Source organism: Glandiceps talaboti, chromosome 11, assembly GCF_964340395.1.
Source record: "Glandiceps talaboti chromosome 11, keGlaTala1.1, whole genome shotgun sequence".
Classification (NCBI taxonomy): domain Eukaryota; kingdom Metazoa; phylum Hemichordata; class Enteropneusta; family Spengelidae; genus Glandiceps; species Glandiceps talaboti.
This window is the reverse complement of record NC_135559.1, coordinates 21,764,468-21,789,458: the sequence shown is the minus strand read 5'-3', so window position 1 is coordinate 21,789,458 and position 24,991 is coordinate 21,764,468. Positions and strand designations below refer to the sequence as shown.

The 24,991-nt window shown below is 36.3% G+C and overlaps 1 protein-coding gene across 1 annotated transcript in view; it reads left to right on the top strand.

Annotated features, from left to right (window-relative positions):
* The window catches only part of LOC144442158 (uncharacterized), an 84,940-nt gene that overhangs the window by 31,700 nt on the left and 28,249 nt on the right, over positions 1-24,991 (top strand). The window contains exons 13-39 of the mRNA XM_078131425.1: positions 308-628; positions 907-1,185; positions 1,504-1,617; positions 2,580-2,750; positions 3,518-3,688; positions 3,911-4,081; positions 4,304-4,474; positions 4,697-4,867; positions 5,090-5,260; positions 5,483-5,653; positions 5,876-6,046; positions 6,269-6,439; positions 6,662-6,832; positions 8,142-8,318; positions 9,298-9,570; positions 10,024-10,302; positions 10,557-10,679; positions 11,191-11,304; positions 11,663-11,935; positions 12,465-12,743; positions 12,993-13,112; positions 13,551-13,664; positions 13,913-14,031; positions 14,899-14,957; positions 15,260-15,408; positions 16,174-16,281; positions 16,698-17,524. Of these exons, the coding sequence (XP_077987551.1) occupies positions 308-628; positions 907-1,185; positions 1,504-1,617; positions 2,580-2,750; positions 3,518-3,688; positions 3,911-4,081; positions 4,304-4,474; positions 4,697-4,867; positions 5,090-5,260; positions 5,483-5,653; positions 5,876-6,046; positions 6,269-6,439; positions 6,662-6,832; positions 8,142-8,318; positions 9,298-9,570; positions 10,024-10,302; positions 10,557-10,679; positions 11,191-11,304; positions 11,663-11,935; positions 12,465-12,743; positions 12,993-13,112; positions 13,551-13,664; positions 13,913-14,031; positions 14,899-14,957; positions 15,260-15,408; positions 16,174-16,281; positions 16,698-17,524 (5,438 nt within the window). The remainder of the gene's footprint in view (positions 1-307; positions 629-906; positions 1,186-1,503; positions 1,618-2,579; positions 2,751-3,517; positions 3,689-3,910; positions 4,082-4,303; positions 4,475-4,696; positions 4,868-5,089; positions 5,261-5,482; positions 5,654-5,875; positions 6,047-6,268; positions 6,440-6,661; positions 6,833-8,141; positions 8,319-9,297; positions 9,571-10,023; positions 10,303-10,556; positions 10,680-11,190; positions 11,305-11,662; positions 11,936-12,464; positions 12,744-12,992; positions 13,113-13,550; positions 13,665-13,912; positions 14,032-14,898; positions 14,958-15,259; positions 15,409-16,173; positions 16,282-16,697; positions 17,525-24,991) is intronic.

Sequence of the window (24,991 nt, the reverse complement as noted above, 5' to 3'; positions counted from 1 at the left end):
CTATGTTCAAGGCCAAATGATCCAAAATATTCCAAATGTTCATGTATACCTGTGACATACAATATACTAGTTTCAAACAAACCTGGCGCAACTGTCAGATATTGTAGTCCAATTATGTACACCAGTTTATTTCATGACCTTCATGCAACCATACTACCAAACCAGAGAGAAAGTATAGAGTTTCAAGTTTGCTTTTTTTTGTTAATTAGTTAACTCAAGCTTATTTCCACTTCGGTCAGATTTCTAAACTCACGCTTATATTGTAGTCATGGTGTACACATAATTCAAGGTGATATATCTTTAACAGAGACATTCATGGAAGTTGCATCGAGGACAGAGGTGACGGCCGTTCTCACATGGAATGTAATAGTACATTCTGACTGGGTAATGCCATCTATAACCTTTTTGATAATGAGCATAAATGGTTCGAATGCTCATTACGTACAATGTGACGGCACTGAATGCTGCTCTCTGTACTCTTCCTGCGACGGATGCTACAGAATCCAGTATAAGGAGTCAGTGTATACATTCATTGTCCCTATCAGACCATCAACCGGAGGACAACAAATACGCATAGGGCTTGGTACTCCATTTTATGCTGAACTACCTGAAATCATAGTTGAGCCAGGTGAGGATCTGTACTTGTAAGTAATTTCAAACTCGCCCTAATCTACTCACAGCTTACACTATATTTACAGTCATTTTCAAATATCATTGCTCACTACAGTTGTGAGTCACATTGTCAGTTTAACTTAATTAACATAAATACATCGAAATTCAAAATTTATTTACAGAGTGTACACAGAAAGCGATTGATGGTTGGCGACATATAGCTGTAAAGACACCAATGTATGTCAGCTATGTAAAAATGATTATGATATTGCAATTGTTGTTATTTCTCTCCAGTGCCTCTGCCACCACGAAATATTGCCGTGATGAACGTCAATAGCACAACCATTGTGTTATCAGATGATTGCTATACTTATGATGGCAATTTATGTGTGTGCCAGTTTGACTACATTAAAGTACTGTATTGGAAAGAACGCGGTGATGTGATCAGTCTATACTCAACCAGTACAACGATTGTATTATCGAATCTAGAACAAAACCAAGTATACTACATGTATGTATCACGGGTTTTAGAAGGCGTTGAAAGTGGTGGAACTTTAATTACAAGAAGCACAGGTAATAAACAAAGACTCTTTGATATATATATATATATATATATATATATATATATATATATATATATATATATATATATATATATATATATATATATATATATATAATGTATTAAAAATCAATCCATCCATCCATCCATATATATACGCACACAAGAATGAAATAAATTAAGTTCTTCTTTTAATAAATAATAAATTAAATCCTTCCATTTCCTTCAGCATATATGGTTCTTTGATAAAAAAAGGATTGGTGTCCCAGAAGTAATATGCTAAATGTATGCATACTAATTAATAGCTAATTTGTTTGTTTTTTTACCAGATTTGGATGAATGCAAACATAACCCTTGTCCACCAAATAGTATATGTAGAGACGGAGGCGACGGATATAACTGTGTCTGTAATGAAGGATATGCTGGACAGGAATGTGATATAGGTTTGTTTTTAATTACTAAGTAGTAATGAGTCAATAAATACTAATAAAGGCAAAAGGGAACCCAACCTCATAATTTCGGAGCAACCTATGCATTAATAATGTTGGACAACTTTATAGAAGATGTGTGTATTTTGTATCATGGTGTGATCGTCGATGTCACTCTAACTAAATTTATTATTTCCGAAATACAGCGGTTATAACATAGAAAGTGTTAACTTTCATTGGCAGACGCAGTGTACAGTCTAACCACATGTGTGGCGTATTGACGAACACACACACACACACACACAAATCAAACATAGGTAGTCTGAAGTTATGCAGAAAAGACATGGCAGTTATTTGTGCTATGCCAATTAGTCTTTATCGCCTTCCTGTCTGATTAGCTAGAGTAATCTTTGTTTATATTATGCAAAAAGTAGTCCTCTTTTCCTATTGGCTAGAATAATCTTTGGACCTAGCCTGTCTACCATTCTCTATTTGTTTCCTGTTAATCATTAACTTAGTGGCCACATTTCATGTCAATAAAATATATGAGTGCTAGTGACTGACATCTGTCCCTTGGGAGACTACCAGTAACTTGGGCAATTATTAAAAAATAGTTGGATATTTCCCATTATAATGTTTGCAATACATAACATTCAAAATATTTGATGATTATGGCACCAAGGAGAATGACCCCCCCCCCCAGGGACTGGTGACAGTCTAATGACTTGTTCTTCATACGGAATTCTGATGAGGCTCGTCGACCAAGACAGCTCAATAATTCAGTGCTGAAAAAAATAAATAAATCATTTGATATATCAAGCTGATGAATATATATTGTATCAGCATCTGAAGGGCTTGCTTTTGTTCTAGGACACATACATTCAGATTATATCTGATGTTGTATGTATTATACACATTGCAAATGTATATCTTTATTTATGCTTTTGTCATTTCATAACCGTTTCGCACCTTCAAAGTTCAATGCTCTGATCCGGGACCTATAAGCAATAGTGTTAGCTACGGTACAGCTCCTTTCTCGCATTTGGCAGCCATCATCATCACATGTGCTAGCGGATATGATTTAGTTGGACAAGCGACTCTCATTTGTAATAATGGTACCTGGGATAACTCACCACCATCTTGTAATGGTAAGGTACTTTACTTTAGCTAAAGATTAAACAGGGATTTACAGGACGTTTCTAAAATAGCGCACAGAGAGAGTTGAAATAGCCTAAGGTTTATATATATATATATCGATAAGAGTTATAGTGAAGGTAAATACTGTTATTGATATGTACAGAATTTAATGATATGTTATCCCTGATGGCACAGTTTGTGTAAACTATGATTTATGAACTGTAAGCATTGCATAATTGATATCTACATCATTATCGATGCTGTTGTCATTTGCAACGTTTCCTGATCTTAAACTTCTACAAATACACAGGGAAACTATATTGTGTTCCTCCAAATCCACTGTCCCTATCCCAGACATGTTAGAAATAGTCTTGACTACGGTAAAACACCTGCTAAAATTAGACAAAACACCATCACATGTGATACACTATATATATAATGGATAATGATTTAGTTGGGGAGGCGACACCCACGTGTAACAACTGTTCCTGGGATTATCGAGCAATATCCTGGTTACGCTATTTGCATTAGTTGTAGAAATATAATATGAAAACGAGTTTTTTTTAAATATAGTTAACAAAGAAGGTTGACAGTAAATAGTATTTTAAAAAACATTCTAGATATAAATGTGTTATCCAAGATAGAACAGGTCATATAGAGTTATGTATAAGTATTGCACAAATCATAAACATCATCAATACTTTTGTATTATGTGTTACCTATTCCGCATATAAAATAGCCTCGAATTAAGATTAAAACTATGTTTTCTTCCCAAAAGCTCAATGTGCCGATCCTGGACCTGTTAGCAACAGTGATGACTACGGTACAGGTACATTTTCACATTTGGCAGCAATCAACATCACTTGTGACAGTGGGTATGATTTAGTTGGAGATATGACACTCAGGTGTAATAACGGCTCGTGGGATAATCCGACACCAACATGCTATGGTAAGTTTGATTTCTATGGCAAATTGCAAGTAAAATGAACCAATAAAAGAGATGACACATAGCTTTATGAAATATGTTTACCATAATCCCCAAACAGAGTGTGGTATAAGTTTGTTGACGCCCTTCAGATATTAAACGTTTTTCGAATATTTTCTTTTGATGTGAGTTTTTCTTCTTGTCGATTTTTATCTAAGCAATATATGCTATTATTGCTCCCAAAAGCTCAATGCCCCGATCCTGGACCTGTTAGCAACAGTGATGACTACGGTACAGGTACATTTTCACATTTGGCAGCAATCAACATCACTTGTGACAGTGGGTATGATTTAGTTGGAGATATGACACTCAGGTGTAATAACGGCTCGTGGGATAATCCGACACCAACATGCTATGGTAAGTTTGATTTCTATGGCAAATTGCAAGTAAAATGAACCAATAAAAGAGATGACACATAGCTTTATGAAATATGTTTACCATAATCCCCAAACAGAGTGTGGTATAAGTTTGTTGACGCCCTTCAGATATTAAACGTTTTTCGAATATTTTCTTTTGATGTGAGTTTTTCTTCTTGTCGATTTTTATCTAAGCAATATGTGCTATTATTGCTCCCAAAAGCTCAATGCCCCGATCCTGGACCTGTTAGCAACAGTGATGACTACGGTACAGGTACATTTTCACATTTGGCAGCAATCAACATCACTTGTGACAGTGGGTATGATTTAGTTGGAGATATGACACTCAGGTGTAATAACGGCTCGTGGGATAATCCGACACCAACATGCTATGGTAAGTTTGATTTCTATGACAAATTGCAAGTAAAATGAACCAATAAAAGAGATGACACATAGCTTTATGAAATATGTTTACCATAATCCCCAAACAGAGTGTGGTATAAGTTTGTTGACGCCCTTCAGATATTAAACGTTTTTCGAATATTTTCTTTTGATGTGAGTTTTTCTTCTTGTCGATTTTTATCTAAGCAATATGTGCTATTATTGCTCCCAAAAGCTCAATGCCCCGATCCTGGACCTGTTAGCAACAGTGATGACTACGGTACAGGTACATTTTCACATTTGGCAGCAATCAACATCACTTGTGACAGTGGGTATGATTTAGTTGGAGATATGACACTCAGGTGTAATAACGGCTCGTGGGATAATCCGACACCAACATGCTATGGTAAGTTTGATTTCTATGACAAATTGCAAGTAAAATGAACCAATAAAAGAGATGACACATAGCTTTATGAAATATGTTTACCATAATCCCCAAACAGAGTGTGGTATAAGTTTGTTGACGCCCTTCAGATATTAAACGTTTTTCGAATATTTTCTTTTGATGTGAGTTTTTCTTCTTGTCGATTTTTATCTAAGCAATATGTGCTATTATTGCTCCCAAAAGCTCAATGCCCCGATCCTGGACCTGTTAGCAACAGTGATGACTACGGTACAGGTACATTTTCACATTTGGCAGCAATCAACATCACTTGTGACAGTGGGTATGATTTAGTTGGAGATATGACACTCAGGTGTAATAACGGCTCGTGGGATAATCCGACACCAACATGCTATGGTAAGTTTGATTTCTATGACAAATTGCAAGTAAAATGAACCAATAAAAGAGATGACACATAGCTTTATGAAATATGTTTACCATAATCCCCAAACAGAGTGTGGTATAAGTTTGTTGACGCCCTTCAGATATTAAACGTTTTTCGAATATTTTCTTTTGATGTGAGTTTTTCTTCTTGTCGATTTTTATCTAAGCAATATATGCTATTATTGCTCCCAAAAGCTCAATGCCCCGATCCTGGACCTGTTAGCAACAGTGATGACTACGGTACAGGTACATTTTCACATTTGGCAGCAATCAACATCACTTGTGACAGTGGGTATGATTTAGTTGGAGATATGACACTCAGGTGTAATAACGGCTCGTGGGATAATCCGACACCAACATGCTATGGTAAGTTTGATTTCTATGGCAAATTGCAAGTAAAATGAACCAATAAAAGAGATGACACATAGCTTTATGAAATATGTTTACCATAATCCCCAAACAGAGTGTGGTATAAGTTTGTTGACGCCCTTCAGATATTAAACGTTTTTCGAATATTTTCTTTTGATGTGAGTTTTTCTTCTTGTCGATTTTTATCTAAGCAATATGTGCTATTATTGCTCCCAAAAGCTCAATGCCCCGATCCTGGACCTGTTAGCAACAGTGATGACTACGGTACAGGTACATTTTCACATTTGGCAGCAATCAACATCACTTGTGACAGTGGGTATGATTTAGTTGGAGATATGACACTCAGGTGTAATAACGGCTCGTGGGATAATCCGACACCAATATGCTATGGTAAGTTTGATTTCTTTGGCAAATTGCAAGTAAAATGAACCAATAAAAGAGATGACACATATCTTTGTGAAATATGTTTACTATAATTCCCAAACAGAGTGTGGTATACGTTTGTTGATGTCCTTCAGATATTAAACGTTTTTCGAATATTTTCTTTTGATGTGAGTTTTTCTTCTTGTCGATTTTTATCTAAGCAATATATGCTATTATTGCTCCCAAAAGCTCAATGCCCCGATCCTGGACCTGTTAGCAACAGTGATGACTACGGTACAGGTACATTTTCACATTTGGCAGCAATCAACATCACTTGTGACAGTGGGTATGATTTAGTTGGAGATATGACACTCAGGTGTAATAACGGCTCGTGGGATAATCCGACACCAACATGCTATGGTAAGTTTGATTTCTATGACAAATTGCAAGTAAAATGAACCAATAAAAGAGATGACACATAGCTTTATGAAATATGTTTACCATAATCCCCAAACAGAGTGTGGTATAAGTTTGTTGACGCCCTTCAGATATTAAACGTTTTTCGAATATTTTCTTTTGATGTGAGTTTTTCTTCTTGTCGATTTTTATCTAAGCAATATATGCTATTATTGCTCCCAAAAGCTCAATGCCCCGATCCTGGACCTGTTAGCAACAGTGATGACTACGGTACAGGTACATTTTCACATTTGGCAGCAATCAACATCACTTGTGACAGTGGGTATGATTTAGTTGGAGATATGACACTCAGGTGTAATAACGGCTCGTGGGATAATCCGACACCAATATGCTATGGTAAGTTTGATTTCTTTGGCAAATTGCAAGTAAAATGAACCAATAAAAGAGGTGACACATATCTTTGTGAAATATGTTTACTATAATTCCCAAACAGAGTGTGGTATACGTTTGTTGATGTCCTTCAGATATTAAACGTTTTTCGAATATTTTCTTTTGATTTGGTTCAATCTGTGGATATGATTATTTGGAGACATGACATCACGTGTAACTGGCCACCGACTTGTAATATTAAGCTAGTTTATTTCAATATAGATAGTTAAATTCACAGACTGTTGCAATTTCTATTATAATAGTTGACGTATAAAAGGTGAAGGTAAATACTGTTATCATTATGAACAGAATATAAAGATGTGTTTTCTGTGTTAACACATTTTGTGTAAAATTTCATTTATGTACTTTAAGCATTGCATAATTTATATCTACATCGACACATTTCCAAAGTTTTCTGATCTGCGACATCTCTAACTTAAGCACACCCACCCTGTAAAGTCTGTTAGCATGATATTTAGGTTTAAATAGTAATTTGCATAATTAATGATGTTTGGTAATTAGGCTATATATCTTAAGAATGGTAGCCTCAAATTTGTTCATATATCAACCATAACAACGCGTACATGTTCTATGAAATGTGTCGTCGTCGTCGTCTACATTGCTTTGATTTGCAATGAGTAATTGGCATAATTATAATAAGAATGCATGTTTATTCAATTTGGAAGTCATCAACATCTCATGCTATAGACTTATAATGGATACGATGGATGACGCCCACGTGTCACAAAAGTTCCCGGGATTACATGCTAGCAATAACCTGTAGAAGTTCATTTATTTACATTGGCTGTAAAAATGTAATATGAACATGGAGTGGCGTGACACATTTTATTTCAAATATAGGTTTAAAAAAGGTTGACTGTAAAGATTATTTTCAGATTGCTGATGATGAATGTAGGCACAGTAATTCACAAACTTGCATCTTAGTATAAGGCGCTCTCTTTAAATCTGATGTTGTATGCATTATAAGCTTTAACACATTATATAGCTGCATCAGTATATTCAGCACATTTGGGTTTTTTCCATTCGTTTCGCAACTTAGATCTGTTCTTACGTTTATTTAATGAATTAGTTATCCATTGCAGTAAGCTAGCCTTTTACATTTCGATAAATTGTAATTGCAAATATATCATGAATAAAGCATAATGACATAATGTTTTCGGATGAGTGACTGCCATTGCTTTTGTATATGCGTGTCTACGTGTATCTGTTTACATATCTATATTTGTGAATACTATTTCTCTTTCTATTGACACAGCTAAATGTGCTGACCCGGGACCCATACGAAATAGTGAATTTTATGGTGATGGTCCTTTTACGCACGGTTCTTTCATCAATATTTCTTGTTTGTCTGGATATACGATAAACCAAGAACTTCACGGTGGTTTGCAGTGTAATGATGGATACTGGAACAGAGCTACACCCAGATGTCTTGGTGTGTATAATTATTCCCTTAATCTGCATACTTTACATTGTCTTACCTTAACATATGATTTTGTTCATCATCAAAAACCACTAAAATAATGGAACATTTCACGAGTTTAGATGCGCACGACAGTTCGGTCATAAGACTGATTTACAAATTCATGATTACCCAAAGCATTATAAAACTATTTGAAGTATACCAGTCGTTCGTGGGGTCAAATGGTTAAGGTGGGTGTATGTATGAACCCATATGTATGTATGTTAAGTATGACATATAGCACCTACATACACAAAATATGAATAGATACGAACAAAATATAGGACATCTGTGTAATAATCATGTGTTTGTCTCCCCTCTTTTAAAGTTCTTATATTATAAATTCGAGTTAGGGCCCAATTTTGCAAAATAGAAAGCGACTGACCAATTTCTTATTAAAGTGCTGAGTATCCTAATTAGGTCGCAAATGTGTGTTTTCGCTAAGTTTCTTTGAGTTAATTTGTCTCAATTTACTAGTTACATAACATCAAATTTAAACATGTCTTAACTTCACTAAACGTTACATTTGGTGTAACCCTTTATAGATGAATTTAATGTAAGACCGTAAAACAACAAGAAGTGCTATTTTTCACAAATGTTCATCTGCATGCATGCATGTTTTTGTTTGAGTAAGTATTGTTGGTGAATTCATACCTTGTGTTTGGGTGACTTGCATTAAGTAAAAAGATTAGTCTCCTTTCTCCAATATGGTTACTCAAGATATTTTCATGAAAAAATGTATTTCTTTGTATCATAACGTACTTGAACGAACACAAACGAAAGGACAAATGTGGGAATGGAATTTGTTATTCCATGTAAACAAAACGAATGTATTGCTTATTGTGTAGAGAGTAAATGCATATGTTTGAATTCGCAATGTGATAATATTATGATGTAACATCGAATGCTTTTTACATGATTCTACTTGTATATATCCTCTACTATCTTGTAGGTTTCGCATATATTATAACTTTACATGTGCTAAGTCAGACAACCACAACAGCCAGTATCAAATGGTATGAGGACTTCCAGAACGAAATTCTGTGGGACATCTTTCGCTATGAAGTAACATTCTCAACAGATGACACCTCGCTTACACTATTCTGTTCCAAGTGCAGTGAATTCGAATTATCAAATCTAAGACCAGGAGCTTTACATGCGATAACAGTGACGGGGATTTCACAACATGGCAGTAATATCAGTAATACCATCATTGTACTTACTGGTACGTTAGTGATAGTAGTTTAGCGGTTTACCTTTATTCAAGTCATAATATAGCATGGCATAAAGAAGTCCACCTCTAGAACGTTAGCAGATTAAAGTAGTACAACAAGAGTCACAGACACACGGACTTTTAGTGGCTTTCCACCCAATATTCTACAAATTAAATAAAAAGACACAGTTTTCATCACCCAAAGCGTAAACGACTATATTACAAATTCCCATAGGTTTGATAGCTTATTTTCACTTTTTAAAAAGTCTTATCAACCTTTTTCTTGTAAACAAACGGTAATCATTTATCTATGCATAATTATATATGATATGTGTAATATATTAGATACACTGTTTCGGGTTGTGGGGGTGTATGACTGTGTGCGCGAAGAGTTCCGTCCTGTACCATTTTCAAGCTTTGTGTTGTTAGCCACATAACAATAAACATGATGATCTTTTTTGTCAGACCCAGCTCCACCTACAATGGTAATTGGTGCTCCATATAACTCAACAAGTTTGGATATATTCTGGCAGATTGGTTGGTCCAAGTACACCTCTTTCCTGGTGACTTACTACCCTGCATCTCAACCCCAAAACATAGATATCTACCGTGACAACGTACCCTATGCTCGTCTTCAGGGTTTACAGCCCAATACACCATATGCGATACATGTCCAGACTGTCTTGGACTATGGAGATACGGCAGTTCAGAGTGCTGACTCAAGTACTGTTTATATTCAAACAGGTATTTTTCTCATTTTCGTCGTCAATTAGCACCAAACGATATATACAACGAAAACAATTTGTAGATTTTGATTATGGAATACATTGAAGAAACAATTGAAACTTGGCTATCAATGAACTAACTAGCCAAGACACGCATCACAAGTGGCATATGTCTTACTCTTTATGTTTCTATATGATTATAGTTTCAAGCAATATATTACTTTTTTATTTGCCTGGTTGCTATGTAAATTAACTTTAATTTGTACAATTCAGGAATTGATTTTTGTGGAACTGAGAGTAACTGTTTCCATGGTTCTACGTGTGTTAACACTATGGATGGATTTCAATGTGAATGTCAACAAGGAAGGGGAGGTGAAACATGTAGCGATATAATAGGTTAGTACAGTCCTAATATATGGTATAGTAATTATTTTAAATATAGGAATGGGTAACAGGACTTCATACATAAGTATATACCAATTTTACGTTTTCAATATGTTTGAAAGACGATTATTAAAAATTAAGAACGATTTCAATGGGTTTATAGATTGTATTCGCAGTAGCTCCAGGTGGTATTCCAAATAATTAAAAGTAATTAAAAACTATAACGCGTCTCAAACACTCCAGATATTTAGACTTTAGACCTTCCCCTCACCCCATCATATTATAATGATATTACCGTATTAATAAATTATGATTTTAAGCACTTGGAATGCTATTCATTATAGTTGATGTTTGTTAGAAATATGTCGGGCTTCAGGTTTATAACGGAAAGTGATTTATTTGTATGTGTCCATGTTCGATACTTCGGGAGTAGTGAGAACAATCACATTTTTGAAGGCAAATATAACGTTTTTATGACAAGTATACAGCGTTATAATCTGTGGACATGTTTTTTTTTTATCAGTTTCCGATTCGTGTAGCAGTAGTCCGTGTAGAGATGGTGCAACATGTATCAGTGAAACTGATGGTTATACATGTATTTGTCCTGATGGTTTTGGAGGCATTACATGTGAATTAAGTGAGTCTGGAATATTATTGACTTATTTATGACCATGAATCACAATATGAAATTAAATAAATAAATAAATAAATGAATGAATGAATGTATGTATGTATGTATGTATGTATGTATGTATGTATGTATGTATGTATGTATGTATGTATGTATGAATGAATGAATGAATAAATGAATGAAATGTACGATGTATTTATTTGTATTAGTTTGATTGGTTATAATTACAGTTATCTTCATGCAAATGCAATTCTTTGTATTTGTTGATAATTATGGCTCATCTATGTTCTTCTTGCATGTTGTCTTTTGAAATCATAATACTTGCCCTAACCTGCATATCGTTCATATTATCAACCATTGGTAGGTTTCTCGTACATGATTACTTTGGCAATGCTCACCCATACAACGACAACGGCAAGTCTTAGATGGAATGAAATATTCCCACATGGCAAAGTATGGAACATATCAGAGTATGACGTTACTTATACAGCTGATGGTACATCACAAATACAACAATGCACTGACTGTGATGGTTTAGAATTGATTGGTTTGATACCAGGCACAGCGTATGAGGTCACAGTTACTGGATATTCAACTCATGGATGGAATGCTAGCAATAGTATACACGTACAAACAGGTTAGGTATACAATAAATATTGTTTGTACATTGTTCATGTAGTCTGTTCCCTGACTTTGCCAAGGCGCAATCGATCATTTATGTTGATATTCACAACGCATTACTATGTAAATCTGCCTGCTTACCTGCCTGCCTGCCTGCCTTTCTGTCTGTCTGTCTGTCTGTCTGTCTGTCTGTCTGTCTGTCTGTCTGTCTGTCTGCCTGCCTGCCTGTCTGTCTTTTCTAATATATCAACATGACTACCTACCTACCTACCTACCTACCTAGCTACCTGCCTACCTATATAGTTTCCTACCTATCTTTCTTTACGTCGGTCTATCCATACTACAGCTGTCCTCAAACTATCAATTTCATCTGTTGTCAATATCAAGAGCAACTCCTTCGAATTCCACTGTTGATTTGTATTCTTGGTTGAAAGTCACTATTGATAAAGTAATGAAACAAATTAGTATGGCTGAAATTGCCTGAGTAAAGAGTCGACGGTGAGGATATACTTTTTGAACGCCTCTGTTCACTTTCTGACTTTCAGACCCCATCCCACCATTACATATAGAAGTGACGTCACATAGTTCAAGTGGTATCACTCTCTATTGGCAAGTTGGCTCTACCAAATATGACTCATTCAAAGTGACATACAATCCCAGGTCACAAACAGAGAACGAAATGGAATTTTATACCACTACACCCATGGCAAGTTTAACAGCTTTGCTGTCCAATACAGTTTACGAGATATATGTTGTCACCCTGGTGTCATTTGAAGATGTAGAAGCAAGTAGTATTCCTTCTCCAGTCATTAATCAGAAAACAGGTATTTCCTAACGTGTAATTCACTAATGTTTAAAGTTAAAGTTAAAGTAAATGGTACTAATACTATAGCAAATGTCATGGTAACATGTGAAGAACGAAAATATCACTGTTACTAAGTTACGGAAATCATTAGAAATACCCGCCACAGTAAGACGATAACGGAAAGAAAAGTAGGTGGTTGTGTTATTTGTCTCTAAGCATGTTTGATGTATTCGATGTTCTTTGCTACAATATTTATTATGTTCTTTAGATGCTGATTACTGTGATGTCAGCAACTGTGCAAGTGGTGCTACTTGCCAGAGTAATTCCTGTGGATTTAAGTGTAGCTGCCCTAGAGGAAAAGGAGGTGAAACATGTGAAGACATTCTGGGTTAGTGTATACGTACATATTATAATCTAAGAATTATCTAGATGACAGTTAAACTATTAGAGTTTTGTTGAAAGTTCTTTGAAAAATCACTGTCGTTTAACGTAAGTACATGATTATTCTTGAAATTGAGACAAAAATATAAAATTGTATTTGCATTCCTGTACCAACTAAGTATCATAAGATCTACATCAATGTATATTGTATTTATTTATCTAATGTGACGTAATGATGACGTTTGTAGCACAGCCACATATGGCAGGATGGCATGAAATGTGTTCGTTAAGGTATAAGGATATCCATTCAAAATAACCCTTTGATAATCAAATTTCGTTCTTAAATATGCCCTATTTGTTTGTATGTATGTATAACAGAACAAAATATTTGTGTTGTTTATCAGTATGGAATTTTAAGATTGACTGTTGATATGTATTTAATTAGTACCTGATTCGTGTAGTAGTAGTCCTTGTAGTGGTGATTCTACCTGTGTGAATGGAGCTGAAGGATACATATGTCTATGTCCAGATGGTTTTAAAGGAAAGACGTGTGAAATAAGTGAGTATTGCATATGCATTATATCAACACATCCCTCCTATAACTACCAAACTCAACCAGTCATACCCATCCACCCATCCAATCGACCCCTATGTCTCCATTCACCAATTTATCCATTTATTAAATCTTTGCATTTACATTGATGTGATTCTATAATGTTGGTTTCCATAGTAATGGGCAAATTGTGATTTACACTTTGTACAATGTACTTGTTCCAATCTGTATTCACTTGTACCATATATTTATAGGTACATCTCACACAGAGGTTATGGTGTCCGTCAGTCTTGAAGATGCTGTATTCTCTGATGAGTTGACAAATAAACAATCTAAGGAATATAAAAAACTTGAACAAGACATTATTTCAGAGGTGAGATACTGACAGTTGTAAGTATTTCAACTACAAAATGTTTTGATTTGCTACGTAGTGTGTTACATCGTGATAGTGCTATTGAAAGGTGTTTATTTAAAATGTCTAATATAATCAATTTCAGAATTTGTCTGTCATTTACTTGATTTCCTATAAAACCATTTTTGTTGCATATTCCATGTCACCAGTCATCCTAACTCTTCAAATACGCTAAGTATCACAATCAAATAGTTGAATGACTTGTGTATAACAAATATTATATTATAGCATTACCAATTCCAGTGAATTTTGTGACGTCATCGCTGTACATTATTACTGATGATGTACTACGTTATTGGGCATCGCGGCCCCGGAACAAGCATAACAATACAAGCTTATTTGTTCTCTTTCTTCATACGACTAGGTATTTTTTCGAAATGTATGTTGTTACTTATGATTGTCATTTCTACTGTTTAAAAATACAATGCATTCATGAAACAAATTCGAGTTCACAGCAGTTCATTGAAGTGTATATGTGTGTGTATGTGTACGTATGTATGTCGCCATGATTAGTATTCAGCTTCCGGGCCGAACATGGCAGACGATGTTCAGCGCTGTGTATATTATACGTTCTTTTGCTTTTCTCGGTCTACAAATTTACTGGAATTGGCAAAACTATAAAATAATAACAATAATGTACGCCCTTCCAGTCCATAATGGACTCAAGCAAACTTTGCACTCCATATTGGGCTGGGCTCGGCTGTCGCCTCGCCCATTATGTCGTTCAAAGTTTGCTTTCGTCCATTATGGGCTGGGAGGGCGTACATTATTGTGTAAGTATATTTATATGAATTTGTTTGTTTGTTTGTGTGTCTCTTCGTCTTTCAGATCAGCCAATTGTACTCAAATGACGAAGATTTTGAAAGCGTGACGATTATACAGTTTAAGTAAGTATAATGAGTACACGTCTCCAAAGCAACTTTGCCATGTAGGCAATCACAACATTGACAGTGGAGAAGTAGAACAACAGAAATTACGCAGTTTTCTTCATTTTTTAAAAGTGGCCATTAAATCATTATTGTCACTCCATCAATTTCTCTTCACGGTTATCGGAATGAATTAGAGTGTAGGTTTATGATGATTAAAATAACTAATAACCATGACAACAATTATAACTTAATGACATTAATTGATAGTGGTCTAAGTATATCACACACATACTTGCACTGTATAAATTGATATATTACAGACCCGGATCTATAGTAGTTGTTATGAATATAATACTGTCTGCCAACGCCACAACCGATGGAGGTCAAAGTGCAGTGCAATCGCTGACAGAATTTCTTAGTACCAATGGGTTACTTAATTATACTACTGGCAACGTATCATACCAAACAGGTAAACATTTTATTCATTATTTAAACAATAATGTACGCCCTCCCAGCCCATAATGGACGAAAGCAAACTTTGAACGACATAATGGGCGAGGCGACAGCCGAGCCCATTATGGAGTGCAAAGTTTGCTTGAGTCCATTATGGACTGGGAGGGCGTACATTATTGTTATTATTTTATAGTTTTGCCAATTCCAGTGAATTTGTAGACCGAGAAACGCAAAACAACGTATAATATACACAGCGCTGAACATCGTCTACCATGTTCGGCCCGGAAGCTGAATACTAATCATAGCGACACACGTACGTACACGTATACACACATATACACTTCAATGAACTGCTGTGAACACAAATTTGTTTCATGAATGCGTTGTATTTTTAAACAGTGGAAATGACAATCCTAAGTAACAACATACATTTCGAAAAAATACCGAGTCCTATGAAGAAACAAAACAAATAAGCTTGTATTGTTATGCTCGTTCAGGGGCCGCGATGCCCAATAACGGAGTACATTATCAGTAATAATGTACAGCGATGACGTCACAAAATTCACTGGAATTGGTAATGGTATAATATAATATAGGATATTGACCTTCAATTATTGATACCCAATCAAAGGTATTGAATTTGGCGATTGTGTATTGCTTAACCATTATATAGTATGTTTGTTTAATCCAATACACATATAGACAAGATATGTCGCTCCTTTGAATTTGAAGATATATAGATCCGTCTAATTCATTATATTTTGATGTTTTATATTTCCAGACCAATGTCAAAGTTCACCATGTCTAAATGGGGGACTGTGCATGTCAGAAGGTACAGCTTACACATGTTACTGTCGGGACAATTATATTGGTTTGAATTGTGAAAGTGGTAGGTATTTTTATTATAGCTTTACAACACATATAATGTAAATGCTAACTCTTGAAGTTCTTACTACAAAAGACTCAATCGTTACAAAAAATAATCAATTTTATTATCACATCAGTAAAGTCGCCAACATAAACGCCATTTTATTTCAAATCTGGGTAAGGACGAAATGTTGTGTGGTACATTTGGTACTCATCGTATCTGGAAACAATTTGGTCAAAAATTCGAATAATATCGATGGCATTACTGTGACGTTTGTTACATATAGTTATAACAGATACAGGTCACGTGACGAGTATATGGAGGTAAGCAAACAGAAACACAATTTTGATTGTGGTCGAAGGAAATACATCAGTTTTCGCACATTGCATCGTTTTGAAATGTTTATGAAAATGCAAACCTACGTATCTTTTCTGCAGTTGCCACAAGTATGGTAGGACAAATACAAATAGAGAAACCAGTTGAAGTCATACAGCGTGTAGAAGGGAGACCACTCACTAACCCACTGTTCGACTTTTCATCGTTGGTCAGTAATCCAGAATCTATTGAAGTCTACAATCTTAGGAGTCATGACTATGGCATTATCTTCGTACTGGACAGTTTTACCGGACAATTGAACACCACGTTATCTCAATTTGACAGGGAGACAAATGAAAACTTTCAACTTGAAGTCGATCTTATTGGTATTTCTATTAATTCCTCATTGATATTAACAATCAATATTGTTGATATCAACGACAACCCTCCAGTATTCGTTGATACATCGTACACATCAACGGTGATGGAATACTCTCCACCCGGGACTCGGGTCACCACAATCGCAGCTACCGATGCAGACATCTCTTCAGTACTTACCTACGCCTTGGCCGGTTCTCCAACTACAAACCAATACTTCAAGACTCTATTTTCTGTTGAAAGTCAAACAGGAAGAATAACGTTGATAGGAGTATTGAATAGGAAACGCCTGATACAGGACGGCTTTCTTAAAACGGACGAAAACATAGCTTTACCCATCTCTGTCAGCGATGGTGAAAGTATTACAAATGGCGCTGTCTTTATAGACGTGGTAACACTATTCGTTAAACAATCGACAATAAATGAAACAACTCACAAGGTGTCTGTCCGAGAGGATGTTGGTCCTGGATCATTCGTAGTGGATGTTGGACTTAATTTAGAAGACGACGGAATTACTTACACATACAGAATTTTTGAATCTTATAAAAACTTTGATATTAATGAGACAACAGTGAGTATTTTCAATTTCATAATTATTACTCGTCAACTATAATCAAGGTGCAACCACTACTATATCAAGCTGCAATCACTACTATAATCAAGCTGCAATCACTACTATATCAAGCTGCAATCACTACTATATCAAGCTGCAATCACTACTATATCAAGCTGCAATCACTACTATATCAAGCTGCAATCACTACTATATCAAGCTGCAATCACGACTATGTCAAGCTGCAATCACTACTATATCAAGCTGCAATCACCAATATATCAAGCTGCAATCACTACAATATCAAGCTGCAATCACTACTATATCAAGCTGCAATCACTACTATATCAAGCTGCAATCACTACTATATCAAGCTGCAACCACCACTACTATACCAAGCTGCAATCACTGCTATATCAAGCTGCAATCACTACTATATCAAGCTGCAATCACTACTATATCAAGCTGCAATCACTACTATATCAAGCTGCAACCACTACTATACCAAGCTGCAATCACTGCTATATCAAGCTGCAATCACTACTATATCAAGCTGCAATCACTACTATATCAAGCTGCAATCACCACTATGTCAAGCTGCAATCACTACTATATCAAGCTGCAATCACCACTATATCAAGCTGCAATCACTACTATATCAAGCTGCAATCACTACTATATCAAGCTGCAATCACTACTATATCAAGCTGCAATCACTACTATATCAAGCTGCAATCACTACTATATCAAGCTGCAATCACTACTATATCAAGCTGCAATCACTGCTATATCAAGCTGCAATCACTACTATATCAAGCTGCAATCACTACTATATCAAGCTGCAATCACCACTATGTCAAGCTGAAATCACTACTATATCAAGCTGCAATCACCACTATATCAAGCTGCAATCACTACTATATCAAGCTGCAATCACTACTATATCAAGCTGCAATCACCACTATGTCAAGCTGCAATCACTACTATATCAAGCTGCAATCACCACTATGTCAAGCTGCAATCACTACTATATCAAGCTGCAATCACTACTATATCAAGCTGCAATCACCACTATGTCAAGCTGCAATCACCACTATGTCAAGCTGCGATCAGTACTATATCAAGCTGCAATCACTACTATATCAAGCTGCAATCACTACTATATCAAGCTGCAATCACTACTATATCAAGCTGCAACCACCACTACTATACCAAGCTGCAATCACTGCTATATCAAGCTGCAATCACTACTATATCAAGCTGCAATCACTACTATATCAAGCTGCAATCACTACTATATCAAGCTGCAACCACTACTATACCAAGCTGCAATCACTGCTATATCAAGCTGCAATCACTACTATATCAAGCTGCAATCACTACTATATCAAGCTGCAATCACCACTATGTCAAGCTGCAATCACTACTATATCAAGCTGCAATCACCACTATATCAAGCTGCAATCACTACTATATCAAGCTGCAATCACTACTATATCAAGATGCAATCACTACTATATCAAGCTGCAATCACTACTATATCAAGCTGCAATCACCACTATATCAAGCTGCAATCACTACTATATCAAGCTGCAATCACTGCTATATCAAACTGCAATCACTACTATATCAAGCTGCAATCACTACTATATCAAGCTGCAATCACCACTATGTCAAGCTGCAATCACTACTATATCAAGCTGCAATCACCACTATATCAAGCTGCAATCACTACTATATCAAGCTGCAATCACTACTATATCAAGCTGCAATCACCACTATGTCAAGCTGCAATCACTACTATATCAAGCTGCAATCACCACTATGTCAAGCTGCAATCACTACTATATCAAGCTGCAATCACTACTATATCAAGCTGCAATCACCACTATGTCAAGCTGCAATCACCACTATGTCAAGCTGCGATCAGTACTATATCAAACTGCAATCACTACTATATCAAGCTGCAATCACTACTATATCAAGCTGCAATCACTACTATGTCAAGCTGCAATCACTACTATATCAAGCTGCAATAACTACTATATCAAGCTGCAATCACCACTATGTCAAGCTGCAATCACTACTATATCAAGCTGCAATCACCACTATATCAAGCTGCAATCACTACTATATCAAGCTGCAATCACCACTATGTCAAGCTGCAATCACTACTATATCAAGCTGCAATCAATACTATATCAAGCTGCAATCACTACTATATCAAGCTGCAATCACTACTATATCAAGCTGCAATCACCACTATGTCAAGCTGCAATCACTACTATATCAAGCTGCAATCACTACTATATCAAGCTGCAATCACTACTATATCAAGCTGCAATCACCACTATGTCAAGCTGCAATCACTACTATATCAAGCTGCAATCACTACTATATCAAGCTGCAATCACCACTATGTCAAGCTGCAATCACCACTATATCAAGCTGCAATCACCACTATGTCAAGCTGCAATCACTACTATATCAAGCTGCAATCACCACTATGTCAAGCTGCAATCACTACTATATCAAGCTGCAATCACTACTATATCAAGCTGCAATCACCACTATGTCAAGCTGCAATCACTACTATATCAAGCTGCAATCACTACTATATCAAGCTGCAATCACTACTATATCAAGCTGCAATCACTACTATATCAAGCTGCAATCACTACTATATCAAGCTGCAATCACTACTATAATCAAGCTGCAACCACTACTATATCAAGCTGCAATCACTACTATATCAAGCTGCAATCACTACTATATCAAGCTGCAATCACTACTATATCAAGCTGCAATCACTACTATATCAAGCTGCAATCACCACTATGTCAAGCTGCAATCACTACTATATCAAGCTGCAATCACCACTATATCAAGCTGCAATCACTACTATATCAAGCTGCAATCACTACTATATCAAGCTGCAATCACTACTATATCAAGCTGCAATCACTGCTATATCAAGCTGCAATCACTACTATATCAAGCTGCAATCACTACTATATCAAGCTGCAATCACTACTATATCAAGCTGCAATCACCACTATGTCAAGCTGCAATCACTACTATATCAAGCTGCAATCACTACTATATCAAGCTGCAATCACCACTATGTCAAGCTGCAATCACTACTATATCAAGCTGCAATCACCACTATGTCAAGCTGCAATCACTACTATATCAAGCTGCAATCACTACTATATCAAGCTGCAATCACCACTATGTCAAGCTGCAATAACCACTATGTCAAGCTGCGATCAGTACTATATCAAGCTGCAATCACTACTATATCAAGCTGCAATCACTACTATATCAAGCTGCAATCACTACTATGTCAAGCTGCAATCACTACTATATCAAGCTGCAATCACTACTATATCAAGCTGCAATCACTACTATGTCAAGCTGCAATCACCACTATGTCAAGCTGCAATCACTACTATATCAAACTGCAACCACTACTATATCAAGCTGCAATCACTACTATATCAAGCTGCAATCACTACTATATCAAGCTGCAATTACTACTATATCAAGCTGCAATCACTACTATATCAAGCTGCAACCACTACTATATGAAGCTGCAATCACTACTATATCAACCTGCAATCACTACTATATCAAGCTGCAATCACTACTATATCAAGCTGCAATCACTACTATAATCAAAATGCAACCACTACTATAACCAAGCTGCAATCACTACTATATCAAGCTGCAACCACTACTATATCAAGCTGCAACCACTACTATATCAAGTTGCAATCACTACTATATCAAGCTGCAATCACTACTATATCAAGCTGCAATCACCACTATGTCAAGCTGCAATCACTACTATATCAAGCTGCAATCACTACTATATCAAGCTGCAATCACCACTATGTCAAGCTGCAATCACTACTATATCAAGCTGCAATCACTACTATATCAAGCTGCAATCACCACTATGTCAAGCTGCAATCACTACTATGTCAAGCTGCAATCACTACAATATCAAGCTGCAATCACTACTATATCAAGCTGCAATCACTACTATATCAAGCTACAATCACTACTATATCAAGCTGCAATCACTACTATATCAAGCTGCAATCACTACTATGTCAAGCTGCAATCACCACTATGTCAAGCTGCAATCACTACTATATCAAGCTGCAATCACTACTATATCAAGCTGCAATCACTACTATATCAAGCTGCAATCACTTCTATATTCAAACTGCAACCACTACTATAACCAAGCTGCAATCACTACTATATCAAGCTGCAACCACTACTATATCAAGCTGCAACCACTACTATATCAAGCTGCAATCACTACTATATCAAGCTGCAATCACTACTATATCAAGCTGCAATCACTACTATAACCAAGCTGCAATCACTACAATATCAAGCTGCAACCACTACTATATCAAGCTGCAATCACTACTATAACCAAGCTGCAACCACTACAATATCAAGCTGCAACCACTACTATATCAAGCTGCAACCACTACTATATCAAGCTGCAATCACTACTATATCAAGCTGCAACCACTACTATATCAAGCTGCAATCACTACTATAACCAAGCTGCAATCACTACTATATCAAGCTGCAATCACTACTATAATCAAAATGCAATCACTACTATATCAAGCTGCAATCACCACTATGTCAAGCTGCAATCACTACTATATCAAGCTGCAATCACTACTATATCAAGCTGCAATCACCACTATGTCAAGCTGCAATCACCACTATGTCAAGCTGCGATCAGTACTATATCAAGCTGCAATCACTACTATATCAAGCTGCAATCACTACTATATCAAGCTGCAATCACTATGTCAAGCTGCAATCACTACTATATCAAGCTGCAATCACTACTATATCAAGCTGCAATCACTACTATGTCAAGCTGCAATCACCACTATGTCAAGCTGCAATCACTACTATATCAAACTGCAACCACTACTATATCAAGCTGCAATCACTACTATATCAAGCTGCAATCACTACTATATCAAGCTGCAATTACTACTATATCAAGCTGCAATCACTACTATATCAAGCTGCAACCACTACTATATGAAGCTGCAATCACTACTATATCAACCTGCAATCACTACTATATCAAGCTGCAATCACTACTATATCAAGCTGCAATCACTACTATAATCAAAATGCAACCACTACTATAACCAAGCTGCAATCACTACTATATCAAGCTGCAACCACTACTATATCAAGCTGCAACCACTACTATATCAAGTTGCAATCACTACTATATCAAGCTGCAATCACTACTATATCAAGCTGCAATCACCACTATGTCAAGCTGCAATCACTACTATATCAAGCTGCAATCACTACTATATCAAGCTGCAATCACCACTATGTCAAGCTGCAATCACTACTATATCAAGCTGCAATCACTACTATATCAAGCTGCAATCACCACTATGTCAAGCTGCAATCACTACTATGTCAAGCTGCAATCACTACAATATCAAGCTGCAATCACTACTATATCAAGCTGCAATCACTACTATATCAAGCTACAATCACTACTATATCAAGCTGCAATCACTACTATATCAAGCTGCAATCACTACTATGTCAAGCTGCAATCACCACTATGTCAAGCTGCAATCACTACTATATCAAGCTGCAATCACTACTATATCAAGCTGCAATCACTACTATATCAAGCTGCAATCACTTCTATATTCAAACTGCAACCACTACTATAACCAAGCTGCAATCACTACTATATCAAGCTGCAACCACTACTATATCAAGCTGCAACCACTACTATATCAAGCTGCAATCACTACTATATCAAGCTGCAATCACTACTATATCAAGCTGCAATCACTACTATAACCAAGCTGCAATCACTACAATATCAAGCTGCAACCACTACTATATCAAGCTGCAATCACTACTATAACCAAGCTGCAACCACTACAATATCAAGCTGCAACCACTACTATATCAAGCTGCAACCACTACTATATCAAGCTGCAATCACTACTATATCAAGCTGCAACCACTACTATATCAAGCTGCAATCACTACTATAACCAAGCTGCAATCACTACTATATCAAGCTGCAATCACTACTATAATCAAAATGCAATCACTACTATATCAAGCTGAACCCACTACTATATCAAGCTGCAATCACTACTATATCAAGCTGCAATCACTACTATAACCAAGCTGCAATCACCACTATGTCAAGCTGCAATCACTACTATATCAAGCTGCAATCACTACTATATCAAGCTGCAATCACCACTATGTCAAGCTACAATCACTACTATATCAAGCTGCAATCACTACTATATCAAGCTGCAATCACTACTATGTCAAGCTGCAATCACTACTATGTCAAGCTGCAATCACTACAATATCAAGCTGCAATCACTACTATATCAAGCTGCAATCACCACTATGTCAAGCTGCAATCACTACTATATCAAGCTGCAATCACTACTATATCAAGCTGCAATCACCACTATGTCAAGCTGCAATCACTACTATATCAAGCTGCAATCACTACTATATCAAGCTGCAATCACCACTATGTCAAGCTGCAATCACTACTATGTCAAGCTGCAATCACTACAATATCAAGCTGCAATCACTACTATATCAAGCTGCAATCACTACTATATCAAGCTACAATCACTACTATATCAAGCTGCAATCACTACTATATCAAGCTGCAATCACTACTATGTCAAGCTGCAATCACCACTATGTCAAGCTGCAATCACTACTATATCAAGCTGCAATCACTACTATATCAAGCTGCAATCACTACTATATCAAGCTGCAATCACTTCTATAATCAAACTGCAACCACTACTATAACCAAGCTGCAATCACTACTATATCAAGCTGCAACCACTACTATATCAAGCTGCAACCACTACTATATCAAGCTGCAATCACTACTATATCAAGCTGCAATCACTACTATATCAAGCTGCAATCACTACTATAACCAAGCTGCAATCACTACAATATCAAGCTGCAACCACTGCTATATCAAGCTGCAATCACTACTATAACCAAGCTGCAACCACTACAATATCAAGCTGCAACCACTACTATATCAAGCTGCAACCACTACTATATCAAGCTGCAATCACTACTATATCAAGCTGCAACCACTACTATATCAAGCTGCAATCACTACTATAACCAAGCTGCAATCACTACTATATCAAGCTGCAATCACTACTATAATCAAAATGCAATCACTACTATATCAAGCTGCACCCACTACTATATCAAGCTGCAATCACTACTATATCAAGCTGCAATCACTACTATAACCAAGCTGCAATCACCACTATGTCAAGCTGCAATCACTACTATATCAAGCTGCAATCACTACTATATCAAGCTGCAATCACCACTATGTCAAGCTGCAATCACTACTATATCAAGCTGCAATCACTACTATATCAA